The sequence below is a fragment of the Atractosteus spatula genome, chromosome 3 (assembly GCF_055471065.1).
Source record: "Atractosteus spatula isolate fAtrSpa1 chromosome 3, fAtrSpa1.hap1, whole genome shotgun sequence".
Classification (NCBI taxonomy): domain Eukaryota; kingdom Metazoa; phylum Chordata; class Actinopteri; order Semionotiformes; family Lepisosteidae; genus Atractosteus; species Atractosteus spatula.
In genome coordinates this window covers 39,048,253-39,072,888 of record NC_142708.1, presented here as the reverse complement: position 1 = coordinate 39,072,888, position 24,636 = coordinate 39,048,253, and the positions used below count along the sequence as shown (strand labels likewise).

The window sequence follows — 24,636 nt, the reverse complement described above, 5'->3', positions numbered from 1 at the left end:
TCTAGAAAGTAAAAAAATATTTATTTTGGAAAATATTGTCAATTGGTGGCATTAAAGAACTGGAGATTGTTGGTCTGATCCAGCTGGTAGAATTGGGTTTTACTCCTGCCATTGTCTGTATTCACGTTTGTTCATTCACGTTCATGAAGTTATTAATATTAGTTCAGGTAGGTAGCTGCGTCAGCATGCGTAGGCTGCAAAGGAATAAGTAAAGGTTTATTCCACGTAAAAAGAAAAGAGACACAATGTTCCGGCTGTGGAGCCTTCTTTGGGTGTGAGAAAGAAAGGGAAGTCAGCAGTTGATATAGCATGGAAGAACAAAAGCCAGGAGTGGAGAAGGGACGGGAGCAGGGGGGAGGCTATTAATATTATTTTCATATCTCCAAATACATATTTAATTTAATTAATAAAGATCTTGAAAATATTATATAAATTTAATTTAAATATTACATGAAGAGTTTATATTTCTTAAATGTACAGATAACATTTAAGAAGCGAACACAGGACCTTCTGGCTCTCAGACAATAATCCTACCACAGAACCAAATCATCACTCAGTTTGTTTGGACAAGCTTTTCATTTTCCATTGCAACAAATCACGACAGCAAAAATATTGTCAATGACATTCAGACACTTTATTTTCAGCTACCCAAATTTCTTTGGTTACATAATTCCACATTAAGTGGATTTAAAAAAACTTTTTTTTACAACAATAACTACAGCGAGTATTCACAGAAAAGGTTAAAGCTGTATAGTGTTTTATTAAAGTATAGCAAATTTATAGTCAGAACATGCACATAAAATTTTTCCAAAATAGCCACAGTAAGTGACCGAGACTTTGATGTATGAAGGAAGTAATATTGAAGGAATATTGTTGTGTATTTTTATTTTGAGCTACCACTACCAGCCATATATAGTATGTATAATATATTTATATTCCTAAATTAATATTGTTTATGATGTTCAGAAACTATTTTTATTCTTAGCTACCAAGACTTCCCTTTAGTTACATAATTCCTAATTAATATGCCATATTAAGTGGATTTAAAGAGATACTGTAAGAAAACAGATTAAATGAAGCAATCGTTTCACTAACATCTAACGTACTACAAGTGCTACCTATTGATCATCTTTGGCGAGGGGAAGTATACTGCACTGTGCTGCGGAGCCTCTACAGCACGTTCTGAGTGGCTGCATCTGTATTCTGTGGTCAACCTTTTGCTAAAATAAAATATATATTATATACTTATTTAGAATTTTTTTTAACATATCCCCAAAAATTTAGAGGAATTTGTTTTGGAATAAAATAACAAAACCTGTTTACCTGTTGGGATCATTTGGTCTCGTTCTTTCACTGTAATCCACGGCCTTTGAGGAAGTTGTTCTGGGTGAACTAATGAAAAAATAGGATACACGGATACCTCAGACATCTCAGGACCATTTCTGGCTGTTCACAAATTGCTGGCATTTCTCTTACTTAAAATATGGACCAGATTTTTAACATGACATTTTTAACAATTTTAATTTTTGATATGTTATTTGAGTAATTATTTTAAACAATTTTCAGATGTACTGTTAGGTTTGTCCATAGTCTGGCCCTTTTCATAATCAACAGTATATAACAGCAATCACAGCAATAATAGCACAGCTTTAAAAAGATGTTAACTCCCAACAAACAGAGGGACAGATTCAACACAAAAAATGCAAGTTCTGAAGCATATAAATATAATTTAAAGATTACCCCTTGAAAACAGAAATGTATGTAATTATTTTATTATTGTTATTGTGCGGTTTACAACGTTTAGTGATGTACACTCCTGTAGTACTGATTTTTTAATTGAGATGTTAAGCAAACTCATTCACCTCACAACATGCAAGGTAAAGCAATCAGTTTTCTTTATATTAAACATTAGCTAGAAAAACACTGGAGATTGTTTCTCAATTCACATATTCATAATTTAATGAAGGATGCAAAAAATCAGCTCTTGATTCTAAACATGAAATGAGTACATACCTGCTAGATTGTCAAGCATATAATTCAGTAGCTTTCTTGTTCCATTGGGTTCTTGGTATAGGTTAAGAATATCCTGTGACAAAGGATTACCTGGAGCAGATTAGAAAAAAACACTCAAAGTTTTCAAATACATTTTAAGAATGTTTACTTTTTTTTAGTAATTGTTTTATACTTACAAATGTCAAATACAATATTATATTGCTGTTTGTATTATTTTTGTAGTTTAAATACTGGATAAGGTCATGGTCTATGATCTCAATCAGTATTTGAAAAATGAAAAAAAAACTTAAAATATTTATTGGTTTTAAGTTAGGTTTTCCTGTTTTGGTGAAATAAAAGAGTAGCAAAGATGTGAATAAAATGATACAATTGTGAATTAAAATCTACCATAGGCCCCAGTGATTAATAATACAATAGTATATTTTTAATATACAGGCTGAATTTTACCATAGCTCCAGTGATCACTAATAATACATTAATAAACTTTTAACATACAGGTTGAATTTGTTTAATAAAATAAGCACCCATTACCTTCTTATTAACACAGCTCAAGCAGTTAATATGAAGCTCTCCAATATACTACAACCGTTACTGGCATCACTGAAAACAACATCCTGATAAATCAAATTGCAAATGAAACGTACCCACTTCATTAAAGTTATATTTTGTAGCACTGAATATCAGTCTCCTCTGTCTTCTAGGCATTAATGAAGTTGTCTTAAGTGTGTCACTAGCCAAATTGATCCTGTTTTTGCTAGGAAACTTGTTAAAGTTTTACTTGATAAATTACTTTTTTCACATTTAAATTACTTATTACTTTAAATAAATTACTTTTTACATTACAATGTAGGACACTCATTCAGCCCAGTTTTAAATCTTTTGTAGTAAAAGTATAACTTAGTGTTGCCAGTCCACTGAAGACAAATATCTTAATGGGGGCAATAAGATCCAACCAAGATGGAATGAAAAGCAGAACTAAATACAGCAACAAAGTGCAAGAACTGCCTAATCCTGCTTTAGTGCATAAAAGAATAGTAATATATTGCCTTCCTGATAAGTGATTCTATGGGAGGGGCAGTCAAATTTGGTACCTGGATTACATACCAGCGTATAATTACGGCATTCATCTTCCAAAGAGTTCAGCACTTCTGAAATAATGTCTTAATTAACCTACAGATACAGCCATTCAAAGTTCACAGTACAAACCTGTACCATGGCAATTACGCGTGCCCACCGCGCCGTACCGCAGTACGTGATTGGCTGGCCAAATGACCGACAGGGGCACTCTTGGTGCATTGGTCGGTAGTGGAAAGATTGAATCATTTAATCTCTTTACTGTGCACGGTTAGTATTGAATATTTATATGGAATTTTACAACTAAAGGGAAATTTTAGTAGCTGTGCATAAAAAAAGAGGAGCATAACGCATCTGAAGGTCATAAACGATATTAATTTAGGAACATAAACATATTATGTAAACTGTATATTGCTGGTCTTGGTAGTTTAAAGAAAAAATACACACCAGGATTCCATTTCCCCCTAAACATTTTAAGCATCAAAGTCTTACATGTGGTTTTTTCGGAAACGTTTTTACGTGCTACTTCTGTCCATATTACTCTACCTTTATATACTTTGTGAAAATTGATCGTTTTAACCTTTTCTCCGAATACGCTCTTTATCGGATTAAACAAAAGCATACTTTTTCTGGATATTGGATTAATAGGGAATATAATATGGATTCGCGTATAAATAAATTAATAACAGTGTAACTATATTCATGTACTGTTGCACAAACAGTAGTATAAGACTTTCCATTGATATGAGCTTGTCACATGAGTGCCTCGGTGGCGTGATAGGTTAAGTGACTGATTTATAACCCTAAGGTCCAGTGTTCAAACCCAGCTGTCGCCATCAGTTTTCTTTTAACAAAAACATTTCTTTGAAAAACTAAAATAGCAAATATTATTGGCATTATATTGACATTTTTTATATTTCTTAATATCACAACATGTTTGTACTGTATGTACACAGCGGTACCGCAGGGTGTAAATCCACGTGAGCCCGAAAGCCCTACATTAACACTTTCTCTCCCTCTCCCTCCCCCTCTCTCTCTCCATTGTTTGTAAACAAACCGGTTTCACAGGTATTTTCAAAGTAGAATAAGTGCTAGTCCAGCTTCCCCCACTGACATATTTTCTTAGAAAAACAGATTCACAACGCGAAGCTGTCAGTCTTCTGTGTAAAAAAATCGGTTTGAACACTATGGGTGATGTTTTTAAGACGCTGCTGAGTAACGTATAGGAATCTTCCTGCTGTCAGCAGTATTGTGTATATAGTTGACCCTTACCTGAATGAAAACAGAACATAAAGAAAGGGTTTCAGAAATCAAATAAAGCTTTATTCCCGTGCTTACAGTCTGGGTAATTGGAGGCTGAAAGGCTTTTTCAGATATAAGATATATTATGTATTTTTCATATATAAGATATAATGATGTGTTCCTGCTTAGACATTGCACGACTTTAAAAGCTATAAAAACAGGTTTCGATAGTTAATAACCACTTTTTATGGGCGAAACACGGGTGATTTTTCTTCCTTCTGATCAGCTTAGAAATCTGTGTACGCTGTAAGGTTTTTACTTCTTAATTAAACATTTAAAATACACGTTTCGAAGAGAAAAAAATCATATTCTGTTGTCTTCCTGGTATGTAGATCAGATCAGCAGGTATTTGTTTCCCCAATCAGAGGCTCACCACAAATCACACTCAACCACATCACAGATTTACCACACACATACGCCTCAGGACGGTGACGTCACTGCCTTTCATATGAATCCTTTCATATGGAAACATTTTGACACTGCACTTAACAATCTTGGAAAGATCACAAAACAAGCCTGTTAGCCTGGTTTTTGCCTCAAAAAATCCCACCCGAGAAAGTGAGGTAGCATTAACTAGCAAAGTGTTTCGCAGACGTAGGCATAGTACGGAATTCAGGCTTTATGAACTCTAATAATTAATAACCCTAATTAATCGAATCCCAGGTGTGAGTTCATAAAGCCTGAATTACGTGCTATGCCTACGTCTGCGAAACACCTGATCATCTACTCCAAAGATTTCAGTGCTTCGTGTATATTCTAATCGCAGTGGGGGCAGGGTGTGTGGGGACAGGTTTGGTTGAAATTGCATTGGGGATCTGTATTCTTCACACCTGAAACATTTTCTCTGAAAGCATTTTCTTCCCAGTTTAGCTGATCTTTTGCTGCCTATGCATGCTTACACAGCTCCCTAGGTAAATTATCATACTTGACTGAGAAAGCTTTAGAGAACTTTACATTTTTATTGTCAACAAATTGTAAATACGACGTTTACATTGGCGTTATTAATTTTTCACTTGAGCGTATGGAGGAGTGTCAGCTGTCAATGAGAGCAGACCCCCCCTCTTAGGCTGGGCAAAGGATTTTTTTAATTTTTAAAAAAGAAATAAAAAATTAGATATAATGATATAAACATTTACTGCAATACATTTACTTTGGTGGGTAGCCGCGTCAGCCTGCAACGTTTCGGCTGTGAATCCTTCTTCAGGTGTGAGGGTCTTCAGCTCAAAATGAAACGCTTGGAGTTTGTAATGTAGGGCGCTCTGAACAAGTTAAACTTGAATGCAGGAAAAATGTATTTCCCAGAAGCTATACTGATTCATATGGAAGCCCGTTTCCACCAGGGAGTAAAAAAAAAAACACGTTATGGTGTTCTCTCCGATGCAGTGCAGTTAAAAAAAAATATCTCTGATGCTGTTTCTAAATTAATATCGTTTATGACCATCAGATGCATTATGCTCCTTTTCTTTTTTCCAATGGATTGAACAGGGAGAGGCATTTCATGATGTACTTTTCACTGCTGAAACAACAGTGGCTCTGGAACAGTTTTCAACCATGCCGTTTTATAAAAAGGGGAGATATGTGAACAAGCAAAACAAACATGTATATTATACAGCGTACGCGTTACTGAAGATAAAAGTTTAGCCTTTGTCCCTAATGTAACCAGTAAATAAAGACATAAATATAGAAATCCCTACATTACAAACTGTATATGGCTGGTATTGGTATTTTAAAGAAAAAATACACACCAGTATTTCACTTTCTCCCTCAACATTTTAAGCATCAAAGTCTTACATGTGGTTATTTCGGAAACGTTTTTACGTGCTCCTTCTGACCATGTTACTGTTTACTGTTACTGACCATATTAAGTTTAAGACTTAAGACTTTTTCCTGTCGGTGGACTGTCTTTCATTAGGTTAGCCCATTCTACTCTGAGAATGTAGAGGGGGTGGAAAGTGCCCGCGGTCATTTAATTAGTATTAAAATTCACACTGATTCCCTTGCAAAGATATGGACATAAGAATATCTGTGCGTGGTCAAAAAATGGCATAAAAACGACAAAGTGAAGGCTGTGAAAACATTCACAATGTACTTTATACACAAAGCAAGTGCTCTCACAACTCGAGGAGGTTTCGTGAAAATGCTAAAGGCGTGCCAAAATCGTTTTTGAACTTCAAGCTAACTTTAACCCAGTTCTCATTGTAAGATTGTGAATCAAAAAAGGCATTTAATTAAACACGCGTTTGCGAGTTCAATCAATTACTGTATTGATGGAAACACACATTCCGTACAGATACAGTACCTGTGTCACATTCTCCTGTCTTCCCGTGGTGTAAAACGAATTAGCAGGTGATTGAGATAACAATGCATTGCCCACTGAGTGGAATGTTCTCATTTGTTCTCAAGTATAAAAAGAGGTGATAATTCTTAATAATTCCGTGTCGCATTAACTCTTCAGTTTATTCCGCCTGACAGTACATGAATATAATTATATTGTTATTAATTTGTTTAGATACGCGATTCTATATTATATTCCTTGTTAATCAAATTCTAAAAGTATGTGTTTGTTTAAGCTGATAACGAGCGAATTCACAGAAAAGGTTAAAAGACTATCACTTTTCACAAAGTATATAATCTTAATATGGTCAGAAGGAGCACATAAAAACGTTTCCGAAATGACCACATGTAAGACTTTGATGCTTAAAATGTTTAGGGAGAAATGGAATACTGGTGTGTATTTTTTCTTTAAACTACCAAGACCAGCAATATACAATTCAGTTTACATAATATGTTTATGTTCCTAAATTAATATCGTTTATGAGCATGTGAAAGGCATGGTGAATCGGAGATTCTCAAGACTTACTTTGTATGATTGGAAACGAATACGTGATTGGATCAACTAAATGCGGTGGTGTTACTTTTTGTCAATGAAAAAATAAAGTATTTTCGTTTACAAAGATGATTACAAAGAATGTGGACCAGGGTAATATTTTGAGTTTACAGGTTGTCCAAGGTCATTCATTATTAATACTATTAGTGATATCGTCGGTAAAGACTAACAGCAGGAACATTCTATTCTTTACTCAGCAGCTTATGAAAAACAGCAGCTTCACGTTGTGAATCTCTTTTTCCGTGTTTACAAAGAAAGTGGAATACAGTAATACTACCTGCTATATAGATACATATTTTTAGATATTTAGATCCTTAAATTAATATCATTATTAATTTCTTTAGATACGTGATTCCATACTATATTCCCTAATATAAAACAGATAATTACGGTCCTGAAATCTGATTGGCTGACATACTTTCGAAGCAGTGCTATATTCTCTAATATACGCACACCCTGGAATTTTGACTTCACTGTGTGATAAAGAAATTTGAAAGACTACTTCTTAGCGTAGATAAAAAAGCTTGGATTCTCATGTATCTGATATCTTTTTCTGCTGTCTTTGTTGCGTTCTTGAGGATCCTTGTGATATTTCGAGCTCCGTTGAATGATAAGTGTTGCATAGTTTAAATCATTTTCATTCTTAGAAATTATGAAATGCTCGGTTAAAAGCAAGGGAGATTATGTCTGTTATAGTGGACATAAAAACGAGAGTTCGCTGCGGCGTTATAGGAAACCCAATTTAACAACAAGTTGCTGGCGTTATATCCTAGAAGGCACTGAGACCAGGACCAGTAGGAGCGCTCCCGCAGCGAAAAAGAAAATGCCTAACGAACTAGGGATTGGACAGTTTTTCAGTGCTTATATATATTGATGGAAATGTTCAAATAAATGTGCTAAAGAAATAAACAAAAAACAAGTAATTTATTCCTTTATCATATTGGCTAGCTAATGTCCTGTCCTTGTTAGTTAGTTACTTGTGGCTGTGACTTACTTTGTATGATTGGAAACGAATGCGTGATCGGATCAAGGAAATGCTGTGGTGTTACTTTTTGTCAATGAAAAAATAGTCTTTTCGTTTACAAAGACGGTTACAAAGACTGTGGACCAGGGTAATACTTTGAGTTTACAGCTTGTCCAAGGTCATTCATTATTAATACTATTAGTAATATCTTCAGTAAAGACTTTGATGCATAAAATATTTCTGCATAATTAAAATATTTATGATAAAGGTAGGTTGTGTACTTTTGCCCAAATCTTGCTTTCACAAAATATACCAACTTTTTAATGAATGATGATTAACATGCTGTAATACAGTTTAAATTTAAAAGCTCAAATGCTGTACATGAGATGTTAAGCTTTATTAGCTCCTCCTGGTGGTTTTACAAGGTGATTCCGGATACTATTATCATAATCTAGTTTGCATATGGTAATTTCCGGTATGACGTGAAATGACGCGTTATACCGCGTTTTGATGCGACACGCCCATCGCGTTATTCCGCAGCGTACCCTGCTTGTTTTGAATGGCTGCACCTGTATATGCTGCAGAAAAAAACTATAAATAATTAAGGATTAGATGGAGCAAAGACTTGCAACTGCATAGAATCCAGCTGTCGATATTTAGTACCTCAGGTCTAGAGATCGTTGTGTTGAACAGAAATTACCAATGCTGGTCCTGGAGGCCCATGTGCCTGTTGGTTTTCATTCCATTTGATCTTAAATATCTTAATGAAGCCTTAATTAAACACAAACTGCTTGATTGGAATATTTGAAATATTTTTCTACTCAAAAAGTTTGGACTTTTTAAAAATAGCTAGAAGGCAACCTCCAACATGTTTAAAAGCTGAAAACGAATCAAATCTATTAGGACAATTAAGATTTCAGATTGTGAAACAAATTTTTCCTGGGGCAAAATTCAGCAGGTTTATGGGCCTCCAAGTCCAAGATTGGGAACCCCTAGTGTAGATAAATCATCAGAATTGTTCTGTTCACAGATGTCCCCCCCACCACAATAATCCTGAAATTTTGAATTGTACTGAACAGTTTAAAAGGTGCACTAAATTTAAAAAAAATAAAAGATAAATACCTTTCAAACCCAAAGTTTTCAACTGGAAGAGCCGTCCAAGTTCATAAGGCAAAACACGTAACAGATTGTTATTTAAAAGCAATTCCCTGAAAGAAAATAAAACTTATGCGTGACACTTGTGTTTTTTTTAAAGAAAAAATAGCAACAGAACTTAGCCACACATGGGTGTTACACTTTTAAAACCATAACAGCTATGTTTTATACAATTTCCCTATCTCTATGTAATTATATTATTTATATATAATTTAGGCTACCAAGTAAGAAAGTTTGCAGAGTTTTAGAACACAAGAAAAGTTACAAATGGGAGGAAGGCAGTCAGGTTACCTTGCTTCTTTAGTTACTATTAGTGTAATGTTTTGAGAACTTCAGCTTTAAGAACTTACTATGGAATTAAGAATTCCATAGTCAGGTTTATCTCCAGAACTTGAGAACGAATCCCTTTCTGGCTTGAATTTTCACGTGCAATCTTGGAAGGAGATAGAATTGAATACAAAGATATTAGCTACTTCTTCTACATTAAGAGTAGTTTGCAGGATGTTTTTACTATAGGCAGGAAGGTTAACAGTTTTTAAGCCATTTTTAATATTTTTGCTTCAGCTGGATGCACAGAAATAGGATGTGGTAGTATTTCAACAAAAACCACCACAGAGATTTTCCGTTTTGCTTATTATCTTACTCTTTAAATTTATTGTGCAGATGCTTTAACTATGCTGGATCCAATAAAGACTTTGTATCAGTTGTAACCATATGGGACTCCCTGTCACTAGTACATATAACATTGTCTATGCTTCTAGTAATTGAATCCCCTACTATTTCTGATTCTTCTGTGTGTACCATAAATAAGTAAAAGTACAAAAAGTAACAAAAAAAGTAAAACTATAAAGGGCACAGTAAAATGTTTCAATACAACTGGAAGATTCTTAAAATGCTGAACTACTGGACATAAAGAATGGATTGAGATCCAGACGTTCTTGCTAGTTCCTCTATTTGAAAAAAGTTATTAATGTAACATGGCAAATTCAATAAACCAGTTTTTATTAAGCCATACAATTAGGAAAGAATCTAGAAAATTATTTCAGATTTCACAAATTTTAATAAGATTTATAACTTTAAATTATACAAAATATAATGAAAGGAAACGCAATTTAGTTGTTTGGCTGATGTGTAGTCCTTTATGAGATGAGGCGAGACAATAAAAAATGTTACGATGCAAGGAAGGGTGCTGCAAAGAGAATGCCTCTGAGGTTTTTCTAAATATTTATTCAGAGATCTCAGGTCTCTCCATTGGTCCAGCCACTAGGAATTTAACAGCCTTAGAAGGCACTAACGCCCCAATGGTCACTGTACACCTCCTACCCTCAGAGCTCAAAAGGGCTCAAATGATTCAATTCCTTGAGGAATTTCTCAAACCACAAGAACCCAAAAACCTATTGCTCTGGAGACTGCAAAGGGGCGTTTGAGTACCAAAAGCCTCAAGCTTTAATAACCTTCAATCCTTAAGGCTTTGGGGAACATTTTGTACTTCATCAAACTCAAAGTCCTGAAACTAGTGAGTAAACAAGGATCCTGAGACTGACACACCTAACATCTTAAAACCAGACTGAATACCTTGAAATCTAAGAGCCTAAGACTAGCATTCCAAGCCTCTAGGACTCTAGTATTCAATCCTGTGTGGTTCTAGCCTCACAGAACCTCACAGATCCTCAGTTGTCACAGATGGATGCATCCCAGGCATCTTGCAGAAATGTCACTCCAAGTTTGGAGGGATTCAACAAATATACAAGGTGTTCCAAGACACAAACAGCTTTCCCTATTTGCACAGAAACAGTCCTAGCTCCACTCCACCTCCAGCGGGCTTCCCCCTTCCCCGTTCTATCAATGATGGACTCATCTCCTCCTAAATCTTCTTTATTCATTTGCAGATTTTGGCTTTCCACTCCTCTCCTCCCATTCTCCCCGAGTTTGGACACTCATTTTCAACTGCCCATTTGCTCCCTGCACCACACCACACCCCTTCTTAACTACTCTGTCTTTTGTTCTCTGATGCTTTACTTATCTGATAGTTTACCTCTCTCCCTCACACCTGAAAAAGGTTCCATAGCTGACACATTGTGTTTTTTCTTTTCCTTTCAGCATGGAATAAACCTTTACCTGTTTCTTTCCAATGGGTTTGCATACTTGATTATTCAGATAACTGACACCTCCCGTGATAGATCAGGCACTCTACACACAGGTGTTTCATATGCTCTTGCACCTGATGGATCATGAGCTAGCAGTGAACTGGAGGAACAGCTACAACACCCTCACAATGCACCTTAGGTATATCCCTATTTTCCAAATCAATGATGTAAAGTTGATTGCAGCTCAAACGTTAGGTGCTCCCTGCTATTCTCATGCTTCAAAATCAGCCCATTTCTATGAACCTTCCATTTTTAACAGTTGCTTGGCTTGATAACGGCAAACTGCCAGATCCCCCTATCTTACATGTGAGCTCACACATTGTGGCTCAACCAAAATTACAACACTAACCACTAGGTAATTACCACCTGCTCCACAAGCTGGGGATATTTTGCACAAAACGTGCAGAAGGCTTCTTGGAGTGGTGCACACATATTAATGTGCTGCAGTTGGGAACAATTGTTCTGGTGCTCCTTCTGGACCTTGCAGCTCCTGTCATTCCAGTAGCTTGTGTGCCAATTTGAGCGAGGCAGAAGGTACCTACCTCCAGTATTTGCGTGAATAGAGAATATTTGTCTCCTGCTGCACTATCAATATCTATTGGTGTGTATTCCTAACGATTATCTCTGCATTCTACAACAAAGGGTAAAGGGAGCCTGCTTGCTCATTATCTTGATGCCTAGTTTTTCAGTCCCTGTGAGAGTAGCCTTTGGAATCCAGAGCCCCTTTGGAATACAGTTCTTTAGCTCTTTTTGAGCTCCTCCAAGAAGTACAATGCCACAAATCCACAAATACAGCAAAGTAAAATCTTATTTTTGCTTTTTAGTCAAGCAATTTGCATTTATGGTCATAATGTGAATAAACACAATATAAGTTTAATCCTATTAGATAAAAAAATACACCAGTGATTTTAAGATACTATAAACATCAGGATACCTTCATTTGAAGTTCAGAGTATAAAAAGTGTTTGTTTGCATATCTGTTTAAGAAAATAACTGCACGAAGTTTGTGAACCATTGAGATTACCACACAATTTGAGATGCTGTTTAGCAGGCACTTTTAATTTCTTGTCTACTTGTGAGGTGGTATGATTTAAATTATTTCTTCAGCATTTAAAATCCATGTTCAATTGCATTTAAATCTGAAGACTGAATTATCCAGTGTAAAATTTCCCAATTCTAAACTCCACGGTTACACTGCCCATATGCTTTTGGTCATTGTGATGTTTCATAATGGTGTAAGTAAGCATGGAAGCATTTTGGTTTACAAAATATTTCTGGAAACTTCAGAGGTCATGCTGCTGCTACTACCATTAGTCATATCATGAGTTTTGGACAGCTATCATTCAGATCATTTTAAGGTGACATCTCCAGATTCACAACATTGGCAAAAAGTTATCTCTGACAGCCAATCTTAACTCTTTTGAGGGGAAGAAGAGCAGAACTAGGTGCTGTGGCAGAGTCCAGTTGCAAAATTTTTGTATACCGTCTCAGCGATAAAGCAGTGACATAGCATTTCCTATTGAAGATATTTATAAACATCTCACACACTAGTGGATATTAAATAAACTAAGAAGCATTTAAAAAAAGTTAGTAATGCTGTTTTCCCCACTACCCCACTCTGGTACACAGAATTCCACATATACATGACTACATAACTATCTTCTGACAATTTAGCAATTCAAGGAAAACAATGTTTCCAATCCCTGACAAACTGTCCTAATCAAATCGTTAGGAGTTGGTATAATAACTAAAAAAACATAAGTGTAAACATAAATGCTTAAATAACATGTAAAACTAGGTGTTTTAATTTATGGAATTCTACCTCAGAGAGCACCATTCAACAGGTCACCATTGAAAGATCTCCCAGCAAATATGCTAATATATCCATCATGCAGACAGGAACAGAGAAAAATATTTTCTCACATATATTTAACCCTGTAAACTTCACTGAAAAAAAAACAGAATGGCCATGTCACTTGGGATACAATTAGAAATTTCAATACATCAATTTACACAGATGAAAATGCTTTGAAACTCATTAACACATCACCTGTTAATTACACCAGATTAGTGTCATTTAAGCATAAAGCTGAAGGTCACAATTTCAAATAAATTCCTAAATGAAAAGAGCATTTTAAATAACATAAGATAAACTGCATTATCCTTTTTAAAAAATAAAGGGTTCACAAATAATAGCTAGAAACTGAAGCTGTCAAATGTTTAACTTCTGAAAATTAAAATACAAAATCGGCGTTTGTTCTTTAAATGAGCTACTGTAAATATATTTTTCTCCAAATAATATAATTTTATATGTGTAAATTTCAAAAATCCCTTGCGTCTCTAAATCTTAACCCAAATAATTGCATGAAAAATTGTCTTGATCATTGTCATCTTGAAAGATGATAACGGATAATGTATTATAAAAAGAAATTTTCTTCAAGAATTTGACAGATATGCAGTTCAATCAATTTCTTTGGGTTTCATTGCTTATTCTATGCTTACCTGAGAGAGACCATATTTCCAAGTTCTGCTGGCAGACTATGGAGTTTATTAGACGACAAGTTCAGGTAAACCAAGTTTTGGAGCTTAGCAATGTCTGGTGGAATGCGGGTAAGGCTGTTGTCATTCAGATGTAGTGCAGTTAAATGTGTTAACATCCATAGTGAGCTACTCAAGCTCCTCACCCGTCCTGTAATTATAAAAAATGGTTAGTTTTTACATATTTAAATGGTGCATAAAGACTAAAAGCTGTATTTCTGTACTATTTATTAATAAAAAAGACTAAACAATAATGGGGAGTAAGATCATTAGTAGGATCCTAGGTGAAACTCAGGAATGTACTACTATTGCAAAATTGCCTAGACTCAAGGCAGATATAGACTGTCTGATGACTATCAGTATACAACTTTCTGATCTTAAGGTCAGTGTTTTTTACCCAGGACTTGAGATTACTACAGTATAAAAAACTGTACTACACAGCATATAGAACTGAAATACTATGTACTTTATTGCCAGAAAAAACACTACTAATTTCCTACTCACAGGTAAGTCAGCTAAACGTAATCACTTAAAAATGGGATAATCATCTTGTGAGGTAAGACCTCAAGTGGTGGTACAGTTTTATGCATATGTTCGGGCACCCCTGGCCAAATTACATGTTTTGGTGATTTTCTAAGTGAAAAGAAATTAACACAACCTCTGTAGCAAACAAACTTAAACTTGACATATATCTGCAAATGTTAATGCACAGTTACTTTTTATTTACTAAATTTAACAGATTGAGGAAAATAAAACATTAAATGTGGCATGTACAAAAGTTTCGGCACCCTTCCAGGTGATCCACTAGTGTTATTTTTTTGTAAGGTCTCAGAACTTAATTGACTCATTAGGCCTTAATCCAAGCCAGGTGATGACAATTACAGAACTTGATAAATTCTCTGACTCTTTGAACTTCTCAGGGTGTTGGGATACACCCAACAACAGGCTCCTCTAAGCAGCTAACTGAGGATCAGAAAATAAAGATAACTGACTTTTACAAAGCAGGGGAAGGGTATAAAAAAAGATATCTAAATGCTTGCAATTTCCACTATTTGAAATGTCATAAAGAAATGGAAGTTAAGAAGAACAGTTGAAGTCAAGACAAGATCCAGAAAACCAAGAAAAATCTCCAATAGAACGTCTCCAGCAGCCATATCACCCTGCAACTCACAACTGGCAACACACTGAAGCTAAGCAGGTATGAGACCTCCTGGGAAACACTAAGGTTGCTGTTGGAAGAGGTGTTAGTGGGGCCAGCAGGGGACGCTCACCCTGCGGTCCATGTGGGTCCTAATGCCCCAGTATAGTGATGGGAATACTATACTGTAAAAGGCGCCGTCCTTCGGATGAGATGTAAAACCGAGGTCCTGACTCTCTGTGGTCATTTAAAATCCCAGGGTGTTTCTCAAAAAGAGTAGGGGTGTAACCCCGGCGTCATGGCCCTTACCAATCATGGCCTCCTAATAATCCCCATCTATAAATTGGCTACATCACTCTGTTCTCCTCCCCACTAATAGCTGATGTCTGGTGAGCATTCTGGCGCAATATGGCTGCTGTCACATCATACAGGTGGATGCTGCACATTGGTGGTGGTGGAGGGGAGTCCCCATTACCTGTAAAGCGCTTGGAGCAGAGTGTAAGTATAAGCAATTATTAAATCATAAATTAAAGGTACGTTTGGAGGAAAAAAAGGAGAAGCACCTTACCAACTGTTAAGCATGGGGATGGATCTGTTTTGCTTTGGGGTTGTGTGGCAGCCAGTGGCACAGGAAATATTGTGTGGGTAGAGGGAAGAATGGATTCTACTAAGTATCAACAAATCCTGGAAACTAATGTCCCACAGTCAGTGAAGAAACTGAAACTGAAAAGAGGTTAGATATTACAACAAGATCAAAATCAACCATTAACTACTTCAAGAAATGAAAGATTAAGGTTTTGGAATTGTCTTCACAGTCCCAAGACTTGAATATTACTGAAGATCTGTGGGTAGATCTCAAACATGCAGTGCATGACCTAAGAATATTTCTGAACTAGAAGCGTTCTGCAAGGAAGAGTGGGAAAAAATTCCAAAAGCGAGAATTGAAAGACTGTTAGCTGGCTACAAGAAACGTTTTGAGGCTGTGATTTCTGCCAAAGGGGGTGTTACTAAGTACTGACAGATAGGGTGCCCAATCTTTTGCACATGCCACATTTACCATTTTATTTTTTTTACAATCTGTTAAATTCAGCTAATAAATAGTAACTGTGCATTAAAATTTGCAGAAATATGTCAAGTTTAAATTTGTTCACTGCAGAGGTTGTGTTAACTTCTTTTCACAAACAAAACATGTAATTTGGCCCAAACTTTTGTATACAACTGTATGTGAATACTGCTTAAAGGAGTTGCTGAATATAGTTAACGTATTGTTGTAAGCACATCTGCAAACACAGGTGACCCACAATACAGAAAAACAAAAATAATAAAATATACCACCTGGGCCAGATGTACTAAAAAAAACAGGGCTCAATCTGATCTGCTGTGGGTGAGAACTTAATCTAAAAATGTTTTTAAGAATGTGAGGGAAGTTTAATTGATCTGTGCGATACATTCTTGCAAAGTAAAAGTAAAAATGAAACATACCAAAATTTAAATAAAGGTCCCATGGAAGTAGATCTTTTGGTGAGGTGAACATATGAATACTCTATAGATAAACACCTTCAACAGTTAATATAACAGAAGTAACCAAGTTTGTAATATGTCATGATGGGCGCAAGGGACAGCACAGCGATTTCAGTGGTCAGCATTGAATCATCAATTAAGTTGGGGTGCTATCAGCATGGAATGTTTACAGATGCAGCCATTCAAAATGCACGATACAACCCCATACCGTGCAAATTTATCTACAGGTCAGCGCGTTATACCACAGTACGTGATTGGGTGGCCAAAATGACCAACAGGTGGCACTCGTGGTGCATAGGTTGCTTCATTTAATCTCTTTACTGTGCATGTTTAAATCCGCTTAATATTGAATATTAATATGGAATCTTAAAACTAAAGGGGAATTTTAGTATCTGAACATAAAAAGAAGAGGAGCATAACGCATCTGAAGGTCATAAACAATATTAATTTAGGAACATAAACATATTATGTAAACTATATATGGCTGGTATTGGCAGTTTAAATAAAAAATACACATCAGCATTCCACTTTCTTCCTAAACATTTCACAACAAGGTTGCCCCAAGGCGCTTAACAATACAAGTGACCATACATTTTCTCAATACAGAACAGAAGACCACAGAGGAGAGGAACCAAAAACTCCTTAGTAAGGAGAAAAAAAAACCTAGGGGTCCAAGGTCAACTGGTTGCCCAACCCCTTTGGGCATGCTAATATTAGATAATGAAAAAAATAAAAATTAATGAGGGTATTAATCCATCCATCCATCATGTCTTCTGTTTTAGTACTCCATGCAGATCTCTGTAGACCAGTAAATTCCTCCTAAACGATAGCTATATCCACAATGTCCCTCTTGGATCCATGGCAGTGATGCAGCATCCAACTCAGATGGTGCCCAACCCGGGTGCCATCCGGACATGTGGGGAGAATAGGATGGTTTGGTCAGAACAGATGTATCTACCTGGTGGGCCAACATAGAGACACACAATGGCATGTACAGGCAGCACCAGCAGCCATGGTTGCAGCAGGCTATAATGTAAAGTGTGAGTAGGCTAGGCTAAAGTAATAGGTTTTCAGTCCGGATCTTAATACCGAGGTTGCCTCGGCATCCTGATTATGGGGTGGGAGACTGTTCCATAAGCTAGGGGTCCTGTAACTAAAGGCTTTACCGCCAACTGTTATTTTATTAATTCGTGAAATATGAAGAAGACCTGCATTCTGTGATCTAAGCAGGCAACTTGGATGGTAAATATTAATAAGTTCCATTAGATAGACTATTGCCTGACCTCTGAGAGCCTTGTAAGTAGAAGGATTTTGAAGTCCGCCCTGTATTTGACATGAAGCCAATGAAGAGAGCTAAGTATGTATGTTATATGGTCATACTTTCTGCTCCTATTAACAATTCTAGCTGCTGCATTCTGAATTCGCTGTAAGGTGCTGAAAGAGTGGTAAGTGCTCCCTGATAGTAGGGCACTGCAGTAGTCTAACCTGCTGCATGCAAGTGCATGTATTAAATTCTCTGTCTTGAGTGGAAAGAAACTTTAGTTTAGCGTTAGTTTTGCAATATTTCTTAACTGTAGGAAGCATGTTTTTGATACTGTTTTAACATGAGAGTTAAATGAGAGCCTTGCGTCTAATATGACACCTAGGTTACATGCTGAGTCTTTGAGGCAAATTTTTAAATCCTCTGAGTTAAGTGCTGAAGTTATAGTAGTCCTATCAGTATTGTATCAGTCTTCACACACACAAGTCTTAACTTCATTAATGTGTAGGCATCCTCTCACAAGGCACCAATAAATGTAGGGGTTTTGTGCATTTACTGGGACAATTATTAATTGTAGCAGTAAGTAACAAAATGATTCTTTGATAGCTATTAGAAAACCAACCTTGCGAGATAACTCAGCCACGCACACACACGGATACTATTACACGATAATAAATTTATTAATGCATAAAATGTGCATATAAACATAACAGATCTTAAGAGTGAGAGTTAGCAGAATACAAAAGGTATATATTCAATCACGAAGAGTTACAAACCAAGGGGGACATACATTCAGTATACCATTCATTTAGACCGTTTCGGAAATGAACTTGGATTACAACTTCTACACTAGATACTCAAAAGCAAGTACATCACTCATAGGAACTATATTGATATCAACTGGCATTGAGGTAACAATTGAATTCTCGAGCTGTAATGCAGAAGGTTGAATACTCATCCAATCTGTGGGGATTCAGATCTCCCGCGGACACAAAGGAACAGTGGCAGGCTGTTGCTGTGTCCAATTGGCGTTCTCTGGCCCGGTGCCAGGCAGTGCTGGTTCGGCGTGAGAGAAGTGGGAAAGATTCCTGCTGCGATGCTCTAGCAGTGGGCTCTCTGAAGACCGGCTAGTTAGTGTTGGCTGAAACTAGCAGAGTTTGTGCACACGGAAAGTGACTGCGGGTCCAAGCAGGTCACACTCTTTAGACAGGAAGAAGACTGGTTCGTTCCTGATGTAGCCCTAGTCCTGAATCCTGAGATTCAGCTGTCCACAGTTCCGACTGTAGTTCACTTGTTGATCAGGTGAGCGTTCGCGGAGGGTTCACGAGGCTTGCTGCTGGGCTAAACTCGGGTGGATCCTTTGGTACGCGCTGGCGACCTCCGTTCTCAACTCTTAGAACAAAGTAAAGTCCTGGCACTCGGACACACTGGCCGTTATGTGATTGTCCGAGCCGAGTCTGAGAATGTCCTGGAGGGGCACTGGAGGAGCCCTCTGCTGCCTGTTTTACCTGGAGGAACTATGGTCGTTCATTGGTTGAAAGTTCCGTGGGCATTCGAGACCCACGTGGGATTACCCTGCCCTACCTGTTCCTGATTGGCTGAGGATGAGTAACAATGCACTCTGACCTTAGGGTTGTAAACAACTTGGGATGAGACTCTCCCTTGGAATCTCCCAGACAGTAAGGCGCCAGAGATGACCATTTATTAGGGTTGCTGGAGAATCTCAGCATTGGGAATTGTTCCTTATCAGGACACTCTATCAGCTAGAAAAACACCTTAAATGTGAACCAAATGGAATGGCCTCTCTGTATCCAGCACCACTGAGATGAGAGACAGAGAGACTGGCAAGGGAGCAGCAAACTTAATTCCTGTATTTTTAAAAAGCCTTGCCGCTACAAATGCAATTAACAAAAGTGATAATAAAAGAGTTGTCATTTGGTGTAAACAAAATGTATATTTGAGTGTCATCAGCATATGAATGAAAGTTAATATTATGTTTTTGTATTATCCTACCTACCAGCAGCATGTAGAGAGAGAACAATATTGGTCCCAGCACTGATCCCTGTGGTACCCCCTAATTGAACTGGTGACATGACAAAGCATATATATATTTGAACATAATGAAAATGATTACTTAAATATAAAGTAAACCACTTAAGAACGGTTCCAGATAAGCCAACCTCAAACTCAAGCCTGTGTAACAAAACAGAGTGGTCAACCGTGTCAAAGGCAGCACTAAGATCTAGAAGCACAAGCACTGTTGCATTCCCCGCGTCGGTAGCTAACAGTCACTTGCGACTCTTGATAATGCAGTTTCAGTGGTTTCCGCCCAGGCCACATCAAATTTAAATTTCTCAAGTATATTATTTGAACCCAGATACGACTGAAGCTGGGCCACAACTATTCTCTCAAGAATTTTAGATAGAAATGGGACGTTTGAGACAGGCCTGTAGTTGTTAAGAATTTATGGATCCAAATTTGACTTCTTAAGGAGCGGTCTAACAGCTGCTACCTTAAATTGGTCAGGTACAACGCCCGATGCAAGGGATGTGTTCATTATACTATAAAGGTATACTTATAGGTCCTGCCAGTACTTCAAGGGAATCTTTGAGTAGCTGAGTGGGGATGGGATCTAGCGGACTGGTGGTTGACTTTGTGTTAATAATTAATTTCTTGTGTTCTTGTTCATTAATTGAAAAACCTAAAGAGGTGTTCATATTGTTTCTGTACCAGACTTCTTTGCGGCTTATTTGTGTTTGAAGTTCATGAAATCATCACTACTAAAGTTACATGGTGCTATAGAATCGGTCTTATTTGTTAGATTAGCTATTGTCTTAAATAAGTAGCAAGGGTTATTTTTATTACTATCTATAAGTTCAGAGTAGCAAGTTGAACAAGCTCTATATAGGGCTTTTTTATATTGTTGCAGGCTATCAGTCCATGCCGACTTGAATACTTGCAAACCAGTAGACCTCCATTTGTGCTCTAGTTTGCAGCACTCCTGTTTAAGGGATCGTGTGTGATCATTATACCAGGAGACTGTCTAGTGGTTTTGACTACCTTAGTCTTTAACGGGGCAATTTCATCAAGGGCCTGTCTGACCACTGTATTATAGTTATGTGTGATTTCGTGAATATTACTGAAGATGAAGCTAGCATTGTTCATCGTGTTCATGAAATTAAATGAAGTACCCCCGTTTATGTGTCATGTTGCAATAGTCTTCTCCTTGGCAGCTATCAAGGGCAGTCGAATCTCAAAAGCAAAGAGTGGTCAGAGAAAGCGTTACTGACGGGATGGACTAGTACATGATTAATTTTCGCTCTATGAGTGATAATTAAGTCTAGTGTATGATTGTATATGTGTGTTGGTCCTGTGATATGCTGACTACAACCTACAGAGTCAAGGAGGGCAAGAAATTTTTACTGAAAGTGTCTTGTCTATATGTCCATATGATGTTAAAGTTACCTAATATTACAACTTTGTCTAAATTAATAACTAAATCAGAGAGCAGTTCACCAAATTCGGCAAGAAACAATGCATATGGTCCCAGGGATCTGTACACGAAAAGAATGTATGTAGATGATTCGGGTACTATTTTAAGGAGCATTGCTTCAAATGTGTGAAAGTCATTTATAGTTTTTAATTCAATTCTCAGAGACTCACTGAAGATGGCTGCAAGGCCAGCTCCACGCGCTGAGCAACGAGCTTTCTGTAAAAAAGTATACCCATTACATGAGGCTTCAACTAAAGAAATAGTGTCTGTGGGCCTAAGCCAGGTTTCTGTTAGTAGGCACAGGTCAGAGTTGGTGTCAAGCACCTTATCATTAACCAGAAATGATTGTTGTCTACTGAGCGAACATTAGTGAGCATTTTATGGTAGTTTCATGTTTTAACTGATTTAGGTTTACCAGTGGAATGGAGATTAAATTGTCAAATCAGGAGCCCAAATTTACCACAAGGACAACAGAAGTTTTTTAGAAACAAATGTCAAAATGTTTAAAAAATGTCCACTTGTGATACTTTAGCTGCTTAGTTACATGATTACATATTAATATAACTATCAAGTGATGTTAAATTACTACAACATTTATCTTTTTACAATAAAAGCAAACAGTTTTATTACTACTTATTCTTAGAAAAGAATAAAATATTTATGCATAATTAAAATATTTATGATGAAGGTGGAAGGTTGTGTACTTTTGTCCAACTGAGCAATCTTGCTTTTATAAAATATACCGACTTCTTAATGTTTAATGATTAACATGCTGTAACACACAGTTTAAAATTATTAAGTTTAAACAGTACACAACTTAAATTCTTAATTGTAAAAAGACTGTCCCTCAGCAGTGGGGATTCGAAACCGGGCATTTTTTGGCGACAGCTCAAATGCTGTACATGAGACATTAAGCTTTATTAGCTCCACCTGGTGGTTTTACAAGATGCTTCTGAATAATATTATCATATTTCAATTTACATGCGGTATCATGCGCCACGCCCACCACTTTTTAACACAGCATACTCCACGCATTTTGAATGGCTGGATCTTTATGTGCTCCCCAGGATCACGTTGATGTGGGTTTCCTCTGGAATGTTGACTGTTACTCACGGAAACTGTAATGTCGACTGTTATTTTATATACAGTTTTAATTTTGTCAATACGTAGCCTTCATATACAGAGCCGTGTCAAGTAGGGGAAACTCAGGGTTTTTTTTCTCGCTCAGCACTACCATCGGGGAACGAAAGGAATTTCCGACCACGAGCCTAGCAAGGCTACTGTGCAGGGGCAAGACACTGTGAACACATCATGGCTCATGGGGAAATCTGCCCCCAACACATTCCTGTGATGAATAACCAGCCAGACACTGGGAATCTACCTGGCTTCTCATTTTCTACCACAGTCTAAAGACATACTGGCGGATTAACTGATTTCAGGAAAAACTGACAATGATGTGAGTGTGTGTATGTCCATCTGTGTGTGCCCTGTGATGGATTTGCATCCCATCCAGAGTATATCCTGCCTTGCACCATTTGCCTGCCAGGATAAACCCTGGCTCCTTCATGACCCTGAACTGGAGAAAGCGTTAGAAAATGGATAGATGGGTGTGTAGCTGGTGTAACCTGCCTGCATACAGTTAAAACTATTAAGAATTTAGGAATTTTGACATGGCCACATTCCAGCAAGTTGTGGGTAACATTTCATGTGGATAAATAAACAGCAAGTCAGGTAATTCATACCTTGTTTACAGATGTGCTTAATAGATATATTAAGGCATTCCTTCCCTGTAGACGTGTCAATCGCATTGATTTATATTTTTAATTTGGAACCTCCAATTAAAAGTTGTCCATATTTAATGAAAAATAATCTTTTATATATCTTCAGATTCACATAATACTTTCAAAAATTAAAAAGACCTTTTTCTGCTACTCTGCTTGACTTCCCTTGTTGGAATCGCAATGCAAATCATAAAAGACAAATGTGTCTACAGAACATAAATGTTCAATCTAAGTCAAATTGTATTATTCACACAACTTAGAAGTATTAAGTTTTAGAAAACAAATCAGATGCATCTGAAAATTTCTCAAAAGAAGATTTACGTAACCTAGCAAACCAATAAGTGGTGAGGTTTATCTAAACCTAGACAATTTCATGAGATTCAGTCACAATTATCAAAATAAATGCAACAAAGAAACAAACATTTACAGGAAACAAAATTAGTACATGTGGTGTATATGCCATAAAATTAAGGTTAAGATTATAAGATTAAGGTTATAAAAGTAACTGTTAAAGACACTGTTACATCATTCCCAATTTCAAAGCAAAGAGGATGTTTGCTGAGATGTAATGAGTCCAGACTCAGCGATAAGTAACCAAAGCAATTGTAAAGTATACCTCGGTTTACCTTAGTTAAGTTCTGGGTAAATAAGTGTCAATCAAGAGTCCAGAAAGATCAATAAGATTAGATCAAGACAGAACAGAGAAGAAAGGGGAAGAACAGACTACAAGAGAGAAAGGAAACAGAACAAATAATGTGCCAGGTGATAGGGCCTTGTTCGAGATCTTCCAAGAAGATCTGATTGGAGCTAAGTATTTGAACCTTGCTTAGAGAACTTGCTATTCTGTTCATTTTAGGGAACTTGGAATCCTGAATGAAGAATACTTCAGTTAAAAACGTCCTCTCATGCATTTCAAAATAGGGAGATAGATTCCCATTTATTTTGTGGCATCTGGGATTGCAGAGAGAGAGATTTGACCATAGGTTGTATTCTATTTAACTTACAAGGCATCTTATTTCTTATTCTGGCCTTTGTAAGAATTAAGAATTGAATACTTGGGTAAGAGTGATTTTCTTAGAGTTGTCTTAAACTACCAAGTCTTAGGTTATAATAAATACATTATTCAAAAAAGGTTATTTATAGCCTACGACATATAAAGTTATAAACGCATACACGAGATTATAGTGAATGTGATTTAGCCGTTCTCTTTGGAATTCATGCAATATTAGATTACATGTGTGGTGTGAGCTACCATTCAAGAGGTCACTAACAAAACTTCCAAACTTTGAAACCAGTCCAATTAAACTTTCACGAAGAGAAAATCCTGACAGCCACCCATGATTCTCCAAATTGTCAGCTCCA

At 36.8% G+C, this 24,636-nt stretch overlaps 1 protein-coding gene across 3 annotated transcripts in view; it reads right to left on the bottom strand.

The window, feature by feature from the left end:
* Positions 1–24,636, bottom strand: part of cnot6l (CCR4-NOT transcription complex subunit 6 like) — a 96,301-nt gene that overhangs the window by 56,494 nt on the left and 15,171 nt on the right. Inside the window, exons 2-6 of one of the 3 annotated variants that reach the window (XM_088910253.1) lie at positions 15,787–15,941; positions 14,045–14,231; positions 9,363–9,448; positions 2,014–2,103; positions 1,324–1,392 (exon numbers count right to left, since the gene is read on the bottom strand). In XM_088910253.1, the coding sequence (XP_088766379.1) occupies positions 1,324–1,392; positions 2,014–2,103; positions 9,363–9,448; positions 14,045–14,199 (400 nt within the window). In that variant the 5' untranslated portion in view covers positions 14,200–14,231; positions 15,787–15,941. The remainder of the gene's footprint in view (positions 1–1,323; positions 1,393–2,013; positions 2,104–9,362; positions 9,449–14,044; positions 14,232–15,786; positions 15,942–24,636) is intronic. The other 2 variants (XM_088910252.1, XM_088910254.1) reach the window with 2 other exon arrangements.